Below are 17,567 nucleotides of genomic sequence, written 5' to 3'. Positions count from 1 at the left end.
CATATTTAAGGTACATGGTTCCATTCCTGGAAGAGTCATGAACTCTCAAATGGATCATGAATTGTCAATCATAACTACTTTATTTGTGAGCTCTTAGCCGAATCATTTTATGATTGAAGAGGTGAATATTCCTCATTCTAGTGGGATTGATTTAGGAAAGACATTTCTAATGGTCGATTCTTGAAATGATTGTATCTCTTACGATACTATTTGAAATTGAAAAAGAGTTGAATGATTCACGGATTTGTAATTAATCAACACGTGGCCGTTAGCTCTGATTAAACAGTTGGTCGCAGCTAGATTAATTACAGGCGAACTGAAATAATTGGCATCTCATCAGACCATGAGACTTGGTATTCTGCACATGATACGATTTATTTCCCGAACACTTGTTGCATCGCGCGGACAAATTGTAATCACCATTAGACCTGCATTTCGATAGATTGAAATTAGATGAAGATAACTCACTTGTCACATAGATTTAGAATACGGTAGTCATTGATGAAGATCTCTAAACATTTGTTTATAATTTTTTACACCAATTTTTAGTGGTATTTTTTTGTTGTTGGTTAGGCCGTTTGATAATGTGTCACAGCGTAAATAAATTCCTATTCCTATCTCTCTTTCTCTCGCCAACTTTAATTATGTCCCCTTTGCACCTGTATGAAGTTCCAAAAACTATTTTATTTAATATTTTGACACCTGGGGTTGTAAAAATGCTTACAGTTATTTAACGATCGAAATCTCTGGTGGTTAATTTTATTTTAAATTTGATAGTTTTAATTAAAGTCTCATTTATTTGACACTTTATATACATATACAATATATGTATATACATATAAGGGTGGGCATATTGCCTTAAGGCAATTTCTTTCTACCTACCCAAACCGTTCAGTTTGAGAAAATTATAAATTCATGGACGTATTGAATTTTTCAATTTTATACAAAACTTAAAAACAAAGATTAACAAAATAAAAAAATATGTAAAAAAATTAACACTATACTATGAAGCGAAGGGTGGGGGGGGGATGGGAAGGAAAGAAGAAGGATAAAGAAACAATTTAAATATTAAGATAGTGACATTTCAATCTTGACTTAAATGTAAATAAAGAAGGGGTCTCTAACATTAGTGGGTAGATTATTCCACAATCAAGTGGCTACTACTGTGAAAGAGGAGGCAAGAAAATTACAGCGATGACAGGGTATTAAAAGGGTTCTTCCGTTACTAGAACAAAGAGATAGTCCGTGCTGTGAAAGAGGTTGTATGAGCTGTCTCAGATAGATAGGCGAAGTGGGATTATTAAAAATATTGTAAAGAAGTGATAGAATGATATTGATAGTTAATTAAAAATTGTCCCGACCGTCTTTAGGAACGTTCAACAACCACTGTCACATTACACGTGACACGTGTATGACAAAGACGAAGCTCTACAAAGCCAAATATAGCCGAAGGTCTCTTTCTAAATGCCGACGTACGATATATATTGCCGGGTACTGTACGTTGAACAACATCACTCTTAGATTAGCTTCAAAATATAATGTCTATTATATTTTGAAGCTAATCTAAAGAATACAATAGGTCTGGATGAAAGAATAAAAAATATACGAAATGTCAAAAAAAATAACACTTACGACTGAAGTTAAGATTGATGGAGGCGGCCACCTCGCCCATCTTGTTCTTAGCCTTAACTTTGTATAGTCCAGCATCAGTCTCTATCACATCGTCTAACTCCAAGACGACCAGGAATTTGTTGCTTTCGACGGTTTGTATCCTGGAAGCAAAGAAACAAAGGATGTATTTCAGAAATATCGATTTGCCAACTGACATAATTTTTGCAAAACAGAAACAGCCTAGAAATTAAGGGTTTTATATACATTAAAGTTTGATAGGGAAAAATATTTTACAATACAATGATATTTGTTCATAAAATTATAAACTCTAATAAAAAAACAGAATTTTGGAAAAAAATTGATCGGAACCAGCATGAACACGATCACAATACTAGAGAAAAGAACAAAATTAGACTTCCATTTAGGAAAAAGGCAAAGTCACAAAATTCAATTTTATTTAAAGCAATTAAAAAGTATTACGAAATGGAAAAAAATATTTATGAAGAAAAAAACATATCAAAATTTAAAATAATGGTCAAGACATATGTGATAAACAATTTATAAATTAAATATATTTGCAATGTTATTATTAGAACACACATAACAATGTGTATGATATGTGTGCCCTACTTTAAGATTTAAATTTAAAAAAAAAAATAAAAAAAATAAAAAAAAATACTTCTAAATACTTCCTTTCAAGGTGATGTCACTGCATGACATCACCAAGACTATTTTAAATACCATAAACTTTTTTGCCTACACAAATTTAAAATACACATTTAATCATGACATCATAGAATTGAGGATAGTCCAGAAACCGCATACGCGCAGCAAACAGAAGGCGACTAAACTACTCTTAAACAAGCAGTTTTACGTTATTTATTTATTTATTTATTTTTGCACCACAACAGGCCAGGAGGCCCGATAACAGTGGTGAATTACATCACAGAACACCCAGGCTTGAGAAAAATCACATTTTAATTTTTGTGTTCTCACCGGGAATCGAACCCGGAACCTTTCGCGTGTGAGTCAAGCATCTTGACTACTACACCACGGAGGCCACCGTTTTGACCCATTAGTTTCTTGGTAGACATCGCTCGAAACGCAACTTCCGATTTAAATTCAACTATGCCGTGCTGCGTCGTTTCAAAATGTAGAAATGCTGCTGGGATTAATAAGAAACAGGATAAGATCAGATTTCATGTGTAAGTAGCAAGTGCATTACCTAAATTTTTTGTTAATTTTCCATCTGTCAGATTGTCAAAGAAAACAAAATGGAAATTTCGTTAGTGTTGCCAGGGTGGTATTTTTTTACGCTACTTTTTATAAGAAAATTGGTTTTGATTGATTTATTGGAATTTTAGCTTTTCTGCTGATGAAAGAAGGAAAAAAAGAGTACGGCGAGATGAGTTTTGGAAACCAACAAAGCGAAGCATAATTTGCTCAAAGCATTTTGAGGAGACATGTTTATATGACACAAAAGGTCTATCTTATCTAAACGTAAAACTTTAATGATTAGTTCTGTTTCTAAAAGGCAATGTTACAAAAAGTCTACTCAACGAAGGGGAAATTAAAACTATCGGGTAGCTGTATTGATATGTTCTTATAAAAAATGTATTATTTATAGGAATGAGAAAACTAGAAAAAATCATTACTGAACTCTTCATTTAAAAAAATCGTTTATATCTTTCTCTCGAAAATAATAAAAATGGCTTTCTTTTGGACAGGGCATATTCTCTCAATTTTTTTCTCTTTTATACAACATTCTTCGAAACCCGGCATCTCGGTATCTATTTGAGAAGTTAGTTTAACTTTCCAATCATGGACTACCACTTCGCTCATCTAATGAGAGAACCAACGAAATTGGGATCTTTCGGGTTAAACAACGCCGTGGTGGACATTTGACCTACATTATCTTTAAAATTTAAAATGTTAACAATATTTTGAGTTTGTCCAAATTTTTGTAGACAAGAACTGGATTCAACTCCCTGGGGAGCTGTTTATATTAACATATTACAACAGAGATGAAGAACATTTAAGAGAAGGTAATATAGAAGTCTAGGCATCTACAGGGCTTATGACCTGTCAATGGCTGGTTTAAGTGGCCACTTTACACACTGTGTAACATTCACCATTCTGCCTATATTTGAACATCTATATTCATTCAATTCTTTCATCTTTTGATGTTTGTGAAGTTAAAGAGCTGAAACCTTTATTTATGCGGGTGAGATTCATCTAATTGAATTATTTCACCTGTTGATAAATTACCTGGTCCATGAAGAAGTATAGAAATTGAAAAAATAACATTTTCAGGCGTTGCCTAGTATGTAGGTGAAATAATTCAATTAGATGAATCTCACCTGCATAAATAAAGGTTTCAGCTTTTTAACTTCACAAACATCAACAGATGAAAGAATTGAAGGAATATAGATGTTCAAATATGGGCACAATGGTGAATGTTACACAGTGTGAAAAGTGGCCACTTAAACCAGCCATTGACAGGTCATAAGCCCTGTAGATGCCTAGACTTCTATATTACCTTCTCTTAAATGTTCTGCATCTCTGTTGTAATATGTTAACATAAAATGTTATTTAACATGACATTAAAATGTCCGTTTTATATAGAATCATATTTCAATACATCGGACTGTGTCCAATAATTCCCCCTCTATGCCTCACTTTTGCCGCGCGCATTCGTGATGCCGCCACGTAATGTTGCACGATGTGAAAAAATATAATTATAACACAATTGTAAGGAAAAAAAAAAAAATTCTGTTAATTTTTCTAAAAACTTATTGTGCATTTGGAAATATTGAAAGACACAACAGAGTAGATAAGTAAAGGGCCATTTAATAAGATTAATTGAATTAACGAACTTTAAACTTAAAATATAAAACAATTTTGTTTTACTTATAATGGATATTTTTATATCATGTTAAATAATATTTGATGTTTTAAAGATAATATCGGTCAAATGTCCACGATAGAGTTGTTTAATCCGAGATCCAATTTTCATTAGTTCGCTCCTTAGATGAGCAAAGTAAGGTAAAAATTTTACTACCTTGGCAACACTTACGAAATTTCCATTTTGTTTCTTCAAAAATCTGACAAATGGAAAATAATTCAATTTTTAAGCAATGAATTTGTTAAAAACACATTAATTTGCTAATTACACGTGAAATGATTGATCTCTGAAATCTCTGTCAGATTTAAAATTTACACTAAAAATGTATTGTGTAACTTAGTAGATATTATAATAATAAATATGTACATATTCCCTCCCCTCCATACTCTCTCTTTAAGCATTTTTGTCATTATCCCGCCCAATTTACAGTAACTTAATGTTCTTAAAATAAATATTAAAAAATCTTTGATTATTGAGTACATGAAAATAACATTTTTATATGTATAAATTGTATGTATTTATTTGATATGTAATATATTTTCTTTACTAACTTTGTATACTATGTGGAAATCTGTTATTAGTTCTGAGTTTATTCACTATATCTGTTTGTTTACTAAAAATATGTTTGTAGAACTGTTGATTTCCCAAATAAAATAAAATAAAATAAATAAAATAAAATAAATGTGATTGCATCCTGTGTTTTTAAGATCCTAGCAGTATTTCTACACTTGAAAAGGACACAACACGGCATAGTTGAATTCAAATCGGGAGTTGCGTACAGAGGGGTGTCTACAAAGAAACTAATGGGTCAAAATGTAAACCTACTCATTTATGAGTTGTTTAGTCACCTTCTGTTTGATGTGCGTATGCGGTTTCTAGACTATTCTTAATTCTATGATTTTATATAACGAATTAAAAATAATTCATATAACGATTTTTTTAATGAGTGGTCAATTACGGCAAAATTAAAATGTTTATTAATAAACTAATCGTTTGGGTAGAAATATATTTCACTGGTACGTAAATACACGTTGCGTTCACTGTACTAGGCAAGCATCGAAGTATAAAATACCTGAGGTGGTATTCTGAATCTTCTCTACCCCCTGGAGAGTAATGAATTTACGGATTTTTATTTTTTGCACGCGTTTACACTTTGCTTTATATTTGGCCACATTGGTGAAATAACGTCAAAAAAATATGAACACGTGAAATCAAACATAACCATTTTAATTAAAAACATAAATTGTGATCTTGAGCATTACCCAAAACACTTAATTAGATTAAGTTAACGAAACCACATTTGTTTTTATCTGATTTTTTTAACAGTTTTATACATCTGTTGACGTTTAATTAACCACTGAAATTAACCACTCTCTAGGGCGTAGAGAAGATTCAGAATACCACCCCAGGAAGCGTGTAGAAGTGTCCAAACAAAAGTTTCTCAACTACCCCCCCCCTGCGCGACACCCTGCCTGCGCGCATGCGTGAAGTGGCCGCGTAGTGTTTTTTTTTTAAATAAAATATTTGCGTTCTTATCATTTTCCCAAATATTTCATTTTTAGGGCCATTTTCAAAGAGTTGTAAATATCTCACTAAAAGAAAATGGGAATCAAGATAGGGTACAGTGGGTTTCGAACCACGGACTTTTGAGCCGTGAGTCCGAGACACTAGTCACGGGACCACAACCCGATTGCTAGACCGCGAACGATATACGAGTAACACATACATTTTTTATTCGAAGAACTAACTTTGTGGTTAATTATTGTCACCTCAGTGAGGGAACATTAATATATATTAAAAAATAATACAAACATTGTAAAAGTATAAATAAATTAATGAAATGAATAATAGAACTTACTTAAAAGTTTTTTTATATTATTAATTTTTTTTTTTCACCGATCAACTTTAAAATAAGATAACTTAGAAATCTAAGAAATTAAAAAAGCGATTTATAATAGAAAAAAAAATATGAATAGCCAAATAAACAATATTTATTTTAGTCCACTCCTGTCTAGCTTCGAAAATATTCATCTCAAATTACCACCCTTTTACGGAAAAAATAAAACTTAATTTATTGACTCCACGTGTAGTATTTAGTAAACATGATAAAAATAAAATTGGAAATAATTCATTAGTTACGTAAACCTTGACGAAGAAGCTTGTTTGCCTTGAAACCGGTCCTTGAAAGAAAAAACAATAAAAACTTATAATTAGAATTCAAACACTGATTTGAGTCTACTGAACACTTTATTTTATTTTTACAAATATAAACATATAAAAATAATAACTTCGTGACAATTGAACAGCAACCTGTTATAATACTATCGATATTTTTTCGACAACAATTATCTAAATTTACAAAACTATAAGGCTTCATTAATTATCTCACAATACATACTTGTATGTCAATAAATATTTACTTTATTATATTTTCCCCGAAATTCAAATACAAATACCTAAATTCCCCATTACCTATTAAACACTTAGCCTCACCCTTAACCATCGGTTTTTCCCTCAATTATGATTAATGTACATGCTATAGTTCATAAGATTATTTTTATTTTCTACTTAAGTACCTTGAATTATATAACTATATAAGGACATTCAATCCAAATAATCTTCACATTCGTTTGAAAATGCCCTAATAAGGCAAAACAATTGTCACGAAGTTTTTATTTTTATATGTTTATATTTGTAAAAATAAAATAAAGTGTTCAGTAGACTCAAATCAGTGTTTGATTTCTAATTATAAGTTTAAATATGGAGTTCTACAAAATAAACACCAAATCAATCAATCAATGAAAAAACAATGGTTAAAAACAAAGTGGTTATATTTATTTTACTTTGATATATCATATATAAGTAATTTAAATAGATCAAGTCAAAAAAGGAATCGTGTGTTATGAACTAAAGATATGAACTCTTTTTTTCTATGATATATTTTTTGCCCTTTAATAATCAGGGATTTTTTGTGTTTTTTATATTTTTTATTTCCTTTTTTAATTACTATTTTTAAAAAATACCATATTATCTTTTACAGGCGTAAGTATAGCCTGTGAGCTCGCCAATACATGACAGATGACATTAACATAACCATAGAAAAACATGGCAGTTGAGCTCTCAGAAGTAAAGCAACGTGAATGCAGCAATGCTTGAACTACATGTCAATAATATTCTAATAATAAATAATATTATTTGGCCATACGGAACTTTAAAGCACACCTTGGTTTAATTACTAATAGTATTTTATCGGTTAGGTAGGTGTATTTAAAAAAAATGTTGCGTACCTGAAAAAAGCACAAATAATTATGTTTTTGTAAATGATGTCAGTAGCGACACTCAGAGAGTGGCTTTGTGACGTTTTGACATTTTTTATAAGAAATTCATGGCGTAGCCGAAATACTGTTATAAAAACGAGGATGTTTTTGTTGATTGACGTTAGCAGGCGCTACCCAGGGGCGACTTTGTGACGTGAGAAATTATTTAAAAAAAGAGATTCATGGCGTAGCCGAAATATTGTAATTAAAACGAGGATGTTTTTGTTGATTGACGTTAGCAGGCGCTACCCAGGGGCGACTTCATGACGTGATGAAATTATTAATTTAAATATTTTTTTTCATTTTACATAGCGTAGTCGAGATAAGAAATTGCGTGGTGTTTCGAAATTTAACCGTGTAGGTAGCCACTTAGTTACAATATTATTTTTGTATTTGTATAACTCCTGTTTTATAACGTTTATGTATTTATCGCTATAAGAATTAAACTAAAGATAGTTTTTACTTTTAATCGCTATCCGTTTTTTAAATTATGTTTGTAACACTCAGTAATATTTATTTTTTAAGTATTCAATGTTATTTTTGCATTTTAATTAATATTGTTAATATAAAGCGTATTTTTATTTATTCGAATTCACTAGACTGTTTTTATTACAAAAAATAAAAATGCATATTTCTCTATGTATTTTTCTCTTATAAACAATCTATTAAAATAATACACATCAAATTTCCATTGTCTGTTTATTTGATTTGCAATCTTCTTTTTTTTTCGATGGTTAAAACTCTAGGAAATTCAAAGACAATATTTTTTTTACTGTCATATATTGGCGAGCTCACACGCTATACATAGCCCCAGACTTTTGTATACAAACATTTGGACAAACTCAAATATTGTAAAAGAAAAATTTAAAATTAAAAAATCACAACACAAATACACGTTTATATTGGGTCATGTTATTTTTTACTCCAAAAAATATTTTACTGATTGGACTATAAAAAAAACATGTGCATTTATTAGGCAAACGTATAAAAAAACATTAAATAATAATTTAGTAATTAAATAAATTAATACCGTTTAATATTAAACTAAGGCTTATAGTAAGCCGGGTAAAAATTTCCATCTTGTTTAATTTCACAATCTGACAGACGGTAAAATAATTAAATTATTAAATAATATTATTTGCGAATTCGCTACTTACACAGACATGTGATCCCATTTTATTTCCTTTTAATCCCAGCAGTATTTTGATACTTAAAAACGACACAACATGACATAATTGGATGCATTTAAATCGTCAGTTGCGTACTAAGCGACGTCTACAGAGAACTAATGGCCAAACCGTAAAAAATCATAAATTGTGAGTAGTTTAGTCGGCTTTAGTTTGATGCGCGTGCGCGGTTTCCACCTATTATAATTCGATGCACTTCTAAATTCGCAAAAAACGTGGAATCGTGACAATAACAATTTGTATTTTGAAACATAGTTTTTGTAATGGCGATTAAAGTGACTTATTTAAATTCAAAATTAAACGAAGCGCTGAAAAGACAAAAATAAATTGATAAATATAGAAACATAATTACAATATTTTGTGTAAATCTGCTCTTGGGTGATGGGAATTTGCGGTGACATCTTGTTTTTTCTTTGAAAATATACCCAAATCACGGATCCAACAGTATTCGTAATATTTGCTTTTCAAAGTTTTCCTACAGTTTTTTTAAAGTAGTTTATTGATTGGTGTAAGGTGATCATTGAAGATTTCGTGTTTCGTCTCCAGGATAGTCCTCAAGATATGTTTGATGGTGAGTTCTTTATTAAATATAATTTTACTTTGCAGTTAATTCCTAACATTTCTCCGAGTGAATTTTACACTATTTTTTTTTGTGCCAGTTGGTTTAATCGCCACTATGATAGTTTATTTATACCAGGGCTGCATTCAGCAAGCATGCATATGCTACCAAAATTGAAGCATTATCATTATTGGTACATAAAAAAGATTGCATTTCAATGTTAACACTCAAAATTAGTTTTTTTGTGAATCTCAATTACGTGTTCCTTATAATTTTGACCCATTTATTTCTTTTCACTGGGTTTTTAGATAATATTGCATAGATAATATTTAAATTAATTAACACAAATAAAAATTTTATTAATACTAAATGTATTAATAGAATTATAGAATTGAGAATAGACCAGAAGGAGCGTAGAATCATATTTGAATACATCGGACTGTGTCCAAACATCCCCCCACTGTGCCCCACTTTCACCGCGTGGATTCGTGATGTCGCCGCTTAATGTTGCACGATGGAATTTTTTTTTAATCATAACACGGTTAAGATTTTTTTAATTACGCGTGTTATGGTTGAGAATGTCATGCATAGAATTAAGATAAGTCCAGAAGAAGCGTAGAATCATATTGAAATACATCGGACTGTGTCTAAAAATCCCCCCCCTTTCCCCACTTTAGCTGGTCAAGTCACCACGTAATTTTGCTAGATCGCGACATCAAGACAATTATATTTTTAAAAAGGAATCTGTTAATTCCTCTAAAATTTTACGGTGCACGCGGAAATATTGATTGACACAACAGAGTAGACAGATGTAAAAATAATTAAATTTTTAAGTAATGCATTTGCTACTTACACATTCATTTGCTAATTACACATAGAATGTGATACCATCCTGTTTCTTTGAGATCCTAGCAGTATTTCTACACTTTAAAGGGACACAACACGGCATAGTTGAATTCAAATCAGGAGTCGCGTACTGAGCGACTCATTTATGAGTAATTTAGTCGCCTTCTGTTTGATGTGCGTATGCGGTTTCTGGACTATACTTAATTCTATGGTATTGATGAATTTTTATGATATGAATATTCTGTTTGTTTGTTACTTTATAGGTATGACTTATATTCTATTACTTTTACAAGTTTTTAATGTTATTTCTTTTATTTGGATTGCTATTTTTTTTTAAATTTAGTCGTGAATTTTATTATTGTATCATCCAAAATTATTAAAACCAAAATATTTCGTATTATTTTTTGCATTGGGATTAATTGTTTTTTTAAAAATTATTGTATAGTATCTTACGAAATTAAAAATTATTTTAGTTAACTTTACTTTCATTTATTGCTAATTATTATGGCTCCACACAGACACAGCCTAAAAAGTCATATATGTTGGTAAATATGTATACAAATGTAATTTGAAATGAATAAATAAATAAAAATATCCGTTCGTTAGAGTCCACTTTTTTGCGTTATTGAAGATCAAAATGCAGAAATTTTCGCAATAAGCTAATTTATTCACCAAAGTTCACTTTCGAAATAAAAATCCGAAATCCAACAATGTTTTCAGTATGTCTAAATGCTTGCAGACTTGCTGGATCTCCTCCTAAGGGAGTCATTCACATTCAAATTTGTTGCAACAGAGAGGGAAAACATTTTTGAGAAGGGAATATGGAAGTCTCGGCGTTAACAAAGCTTTTGACCTGTCATCGGCTGGTTTAAGTGGCCACTTTACACACTGTGTAACATTCACCATTCTGCCCATATTTGAACATCTACATTCCTTCAATTCTTTCATCTGTTGATGATTGTGAAGTTAAAGAGCTGAAACCATTATTTATGCGGGTGAGATTCAAGACAACAGATGAAAGAATGGAAGGAATATAGATGTTCAAATATGGACAGAATGGTGAATGTTACACAGTGTGTAAAGTGGCCACTTAAACCAGCCATTGACAGGTCATAAGTCCTGTATATGCCTAGACTTCTATATTACCTTTTCTTAAATTTTCTTCATCTCTGTTGTAATATTTTAATATAAACAGCTCCCCAGGGAGTTGAATCCAGTCCTTGTCTACAAAAATTTGGACAAACTCAAAACATTGTCGTTTTATGTTCAATAGTATCACAATCTTCACGCCTTTCTGCGAAAATTACTCTGACGCATCTCTGTAAAAGTGTTTTTGAACTTTCCAAACAAATATTAAAACAGGATATTTTGGCAAATTTAAGCTGTTATTTCACGTCAGAAATCCCATTAATCGTTCCCCACTGGGTAATTTCTTCTGAGTGTCCTTATTTATTCTAATTATAACACCTTCTTGGAAGAAAACTACCCCAATAAATAAGCCTTATATTCAGATGCAGTCATAACATTTATTGCAGCCGTAAAACGTGCATTTTGAGAACAGATTTACGAACTTGCAAGCGAAGTTATTATTTGAAAAGAGTGGTTTTATTGCAGAAAGTTTTCAAACAAAAAATTAAACCATCACGCCATTCCTCTGTAGAGGTAATCAGAAAGAATTAAACGTAACTTTAATGTGTTCAAATTCAAATTAATTAAACAATGTTTGAGTATGTCCAAATGCTTGCAGACTGGCTGAATTTCCTCCCTACGGAGTTATTCATATTTAAATTTATTGCAACCGCACCCGTCGCACGTCGAGCTCTCTATTTCATGTGCCAGCAGTTCGTACGAACTATGCCCATAACTCTCCACTTATACTTTATTTATTTATTTATTTATATACGGCATTTCTGACATTTACATATATGTGGTATAAAGAGTGCTTAAAAATAAAATTATTTTTAAAAAATCGAGTATGAAATATTAATATACTCGTACTGTACACATTATTAATTACTTGAAATACATAAAATAAAATTATACAATAGCAAAATACATTAATCGATCAAATTATAACTATTCCAACCCAATCTTCTGAAGATGATTTGCTCTTTTTGATAAAAATATGTTGGTCACTTTATTTTTTAAGTTAGGCGAGATAAACTAAATATATCAAAATGTGATGCATATTCATTCCCGGTATTCTGTAATCTAACAATAGGTGAGTTATATTGAGCTACCGTTCGAGAATTTTGACAATAAAATATTGTAGATGTTCTGCTTAATCTAGGTGGTACATAGAATGAAATCAATTTCAGTAGATCGGGGCTATCAAACATTGGTTTAATTATTTTATATAAAGTCGTAAGATCGGTCGATGTTCTTCGTTCTTGCAATTTGGTTAATTTAAGAGAGTCAAAAATTTTGTTATAATTTAATTGATTAGTAGAAAAACCCATCTTAAAATTAATATATCTAAGAAATTTATTCTGAATTCTCTCAATAGAATCTGAGAAAGTGATACGTTTTGCTCGTGAATATAATTTGAACTTTTCCCTTATTGATCCATTTGATTGTGAAAAAATAACATTTAAAATTCGCGTCTTAAAACATATTTTTTTGTCTTATACTTAGTTTCAATAATAAAGTCTTATTTTATCTTATTTTATTTTATCTCTAATTCTTAATATTTTATTTATATATTTATATTTTCGACACTTGACACTTGTGCAATATTTACACACATGTCCACCCTCATTTCAATATAACACCCACTCACCCATCCTCTCACTCACTTACACTCACACTAACACACTAGTATGTATTGTACGTGTATTTAATGTATGTCTGTGGATATCTGTCATTGGTTTTATTCTCTGTATATTTTATTTGTTATATTTTCGTTACACGTATTACTGTTGATACCCCCAATACATAAATAAAATATTTTAAAAAAACATAGAGGGAACACATTATTGAGAAGAGAATATGGATATAAATTTTAATTTAAATACGAATAACTCCCTAGGGAGGAAAACCAGCCAGTCTGCAAGCATTTGGACATACTCAAACATTGTTGAATTAACTACCTGGTAAAAGAAGAGGTATAAAAAGTTGGAAAATTGTTTTCATCGCATGATAAATGTGCGGGGAGCGGAAGGGTGAGCGGTGTCAGGCATTTTAGTTATAAAATTTGTCAACTGCTACGTAAGCCTAGGCTTTATCCGCTTCTTCATGCACGGGTGGTTTATGCGATAATATCAAAAAGCCGAGGTATCCGCTGCAATAAAAATCAACTTTTAATTACAAGCTAAAATATTTCGTGAATGTCTTACCTAAATTGTGTCCTATTATCCTCCTTGAGTAGCTCATCGCTTCTGTACCAGCAAATCTCCGGCTGCGGGGAGCCCAGCAGCTGGCACTCGAAGACCAGCTTGTTGCCATCGTCTTCCTGGCGCAGTTGCGGCTTCTGCGTGAAGCTCGGGGCGAAGTCCTCAACCACACCCATCTCCACTGTGCCCTATACCGGCACTGCCACGCCTCGGGAGGGGCTGTTCGCCCAAATTATCTGGACAAAGAGATTTTGCGAATTAGTCATGTTGCCAGTTAGTCATTTTGCGAGTTAGTCATTTTGCGAGTTACTAAGCAGTCCCTTAACAGTGACAATCATATCATCTCCACCGTATACCGGCAGTATACGGTGGAGATGATATGATTGTCACTTATAAGTACTTTGAATAAATAATGTTAGTTTATCCAGAGAATGCGCATCTTGAACATATATCTTTTAATATTTTATCGTTTTTGCTTGTATATTTTATTTATTTTATTTATATTTTATTTTATTTTATTAGGTAATTCAACAAAGATACATACTAGAAAACATACAATTTAAAGCATTCGTCGAAATAATTTAACATGCATATATATCTTCAATTATAGAATTACACAAAATAGATTTATACGTTAAGTTGTAATACATATTTTTTAATATTTTTGTTTATACGGGATACAATGCAATAAAAAATAAGTTGTACGTGTGTACTTATTGAATAAGATTTATTCCTAAGAGATTATTCGCAAAAGCTGAGAGAGTATCATGAAAAATGTCAATTTTATTGTTTCGGCAGTATATATTATATTCCCGACACATGCGGGCCATAGGTGTGTGGTGTGTGTGTATATGTAATTTTTAATACTATTTAAATGTTATTTGTGTTTTTTTTATACTTTTTTTAGCTTGTATACATAATTTCAATACGTTTTTGATAAAAAAATTTACCTGTTTTGGGCGTGCGCATATTTTGTTAATTAAAAATATATATATATATTTTGTACTAGTTCAGTATGTATATATACATACATGTAATTTTTAAACTTTTTAAATTTTCTTTCCCAGATTGCATAATGTAAACATCATTTTGAATTTATTTCCATGCCTAGTATTCTGTTTATTTTGTTATTTTTAAGTATTTTTCATACCCTTTTTAATTTGTAGTATATCATAATTTTAATTTTTCTGCTTTTGTAAATAATATTATAGTTTAAAATATAAAAACGTCTTTAAATAAATTTGTTATCTGTATGTCCCTAAATGAGTTTTTTTTAAAAAACTCCTTGGGAATATTGTATATAATTATGTATAATATGTTTTCAATTTTAATAAAAAAAATATTTAGTTTTTTATTACTTACTTCTTGGCATGAACACTTGACAAACTTATTACTATGCTCTCTTTTTTGTAAATTTATTGATATCATTCTAACTCTGCTAGAATTCCACTCGTCCATGCGCTTTGTAGCTGCACGATGATTGGTTATCTAGCTTTCATATACCAACTTAAAAATACCTAAATTCCGTAAATGGGGTCAAGAATTCCAATCGTCTATGCGCTTAGTAGCTGCAAGACGTGTTGTAATCTTATTCTTTAGTTTTTATAGTTTAAAATATAAAAACGTCTTTAAATAAATTTGTTATCCGTATGTCCCTAAATGAGTTTTTTTTTTTAAAACTCCTTGGGAATATTGTATACAATTATGTATAGTATGTTTTCAATTTAATAAAAAATAAAAAAAATTTAAAAAAAGTATCATCTTGCGAGTTAGTCATGTTGTGAGAGTTACTAAATAGTTCCTTAACATTTACGACATTATTATCTCTATTATGCCCTATACCAGCAAGACCATATCGCGATTTAATATAGCTGCAAGAGTTACTAAACAGTTCTTTAAGAGTCACAACCACACCCATTTCACCCATGTCCAATACCTCCCGACAAGATTATGAGGTGTGTTGGTCATGAGGGTGGACAGATATTTTTTTGTTCCGAATTTTGAAATGAAAGAGGTCTAAAAAGTTGCCTTTTGGATTACTCGTAATGAAAAAATATTTTATACTACCTTTGGCCCTCAATCATAGCTTAAAGTTTTATAAAAAGTTAATTCTTTGCACTAAACCGGCTGTCATTTTGTATTTCAGTAAGAAAATCAGTCCAATTATTATTAATTTTATAATGTGCATTGAACTTTATTAAATAAGCACTTTGTTTTGTAATAAATGGGTAGCATTGTTTTTTCGTTTCAACGTAATACTTGACATACATAATACTATCGCAAAAATATAAGTTATGGAATAAAAATACTGGTTTGTAAATATGGAGGTATTTTCATTCGATCAAATCATGAATAGGTCGATTATGTAGTGATGGCGCTTTCACAAAACTTACACAAAAACATTTTTAATGTACAGAATACTGATTTAAAAAATCTTGATGTTATATATTATTATAAATAATACTTTTAAAAATCTCTTTTGGATTTGAGCGAAAAAAAAACAATTACTTAAGAAAATGTCGTATATTTACAAGTATTTAGTTTTAAACAAGCATGTTTTTTATTTGATATTTTGTGTTCATCTTAGTAATGATTAATAGAGTGTAATTAAAATGCACAGTACAAATTATATCGGAAAAAATATGTAAACACACTTATTGATAAAAAATAAATCTTCTTATGTATATACTTAAAATAATCTACACAACTTTGCATTCTAGTCCTAGAGGATATTACTGTAATTTTTTTTTTTTTTTTCAAATTTAAATTGCCTCTTGTTCTCGGAAGGACTATAATTAGTAAAATGCAACATTAAAAAAAAAAAGGATTTAAAAAATATAAAATAATGAAACAAAGTTTTTTTAGTAAATTAACATTAAATTTTCTTAGCCCATTGTAATTTTTTTATATACACAACCCTCTAATCCAACACCGAATTTCAAAAAAAGATAGCACATTTTGTTATTTATTTTTATTTTTTTTTAAATCAACATCGTGTAGATTTTAAATGCGTTAGTGTGAGTTATCTGAACGCGCCAGCTTAAATTAAACCACCAGTACTGCGCATGCTTCCGCGCAAGAAACTACCCAGTGTAATACAGCTAATTAAATGGCCCGGATTTGGCACAATAATTATTGTTAAAAAAACTGAGCGAAACTTGTGCAAGATCTTGTATCATTTTATGCCTAATTTAAAACGGCCTTAAAACGTAGTTGATATAAAAAAAAACTGACGAAAATACCTTAATGGCTTGATGTAAAACTGGCATTATATTTATCTAGATATTCTGGCTGGCATGTACAAATCGAAATGTTTACATTGCGTCTATTCTTGGCTTGCCAAATACTAATACCCTTTTTATAAACAAACCGTACTGAATGTGGCTATTTTAAGAATTGAAAATAGATACTAGACGAAAATATCTCAGTCGAGAATGAATAATTCTAAAATATTTTTCTTACTCAAGCTACCACAAAAAGAACTGAAGCATTAAAACTATGGTGCTTTAGAAGAATCCTTAAAATACGAGGGTTGTGTAAAAAAATAAAGGTTCTCAATTTTTTTCAGGTTTAAGTCATTTTTTATTTAAACTGAAAAATACATCATTAGAAAGGTTAATTTCTTAACTATTTTTTAACATAACCACCAGAGTTTTCAACGCATTTTTGTTGACGACTAATCCACTTTTGGAATCCAGCTTTAAAGAAGTCCGCCGCCAGTCCATGGAGGAATTTGGCGACACTGGATAGTGGAGCTGGGTAGAAATAAAATGGACTGTCTCATTCGCCTAAACTAATATTGAAAAAACT

General features: G+C 30.6%; 1 protein-coding gene across 1 annotated transcript in view; it reads right to left on the bottom strand.

The window, feature by feature from the left end:
• Nucleotides 1-17,567, bottom strand: part of LOC148285679 (twitchin-like) — a 263,782-nt gene that overhangs the window by 231,921 nt on the left and 14,294 nt on the right. The window contains 2 exon segments of the mRNA XM_088239054.1: nucleotides 1,633-1,772; nucleotides 13,761-13,993. Of these exon segments, the coding sequence (XP_088095180.1) occupies nucleotides 1,633-1,772; nucleotides 13,761-13,933 (313 nt within the window). The 5' untranslated portion in view covers nucleotides 13,934-13,993.

The sequence above is a fragment of the Micrasema longulum genome, unplaced genomic scaffold, assembly GCF_059751315.1.
Source record: "Micrasema longulum isolate JH-2025_06_02 unplaced genomic scaffold, ASM5975131v1 h1tg000014l, whole genome shotgun sequence".
Classification (NCBI taxonomy): Eukaryota; Metazoa; Arthropoda; class Insecta; order Trichoptera; family Brachycentridae; genus Micrasema; species Micrasema longulum.
Note: the sequence above shows the minus strand (reverse complement) of the source record. Positions and strands in the feature narration are given on the sequence as shown.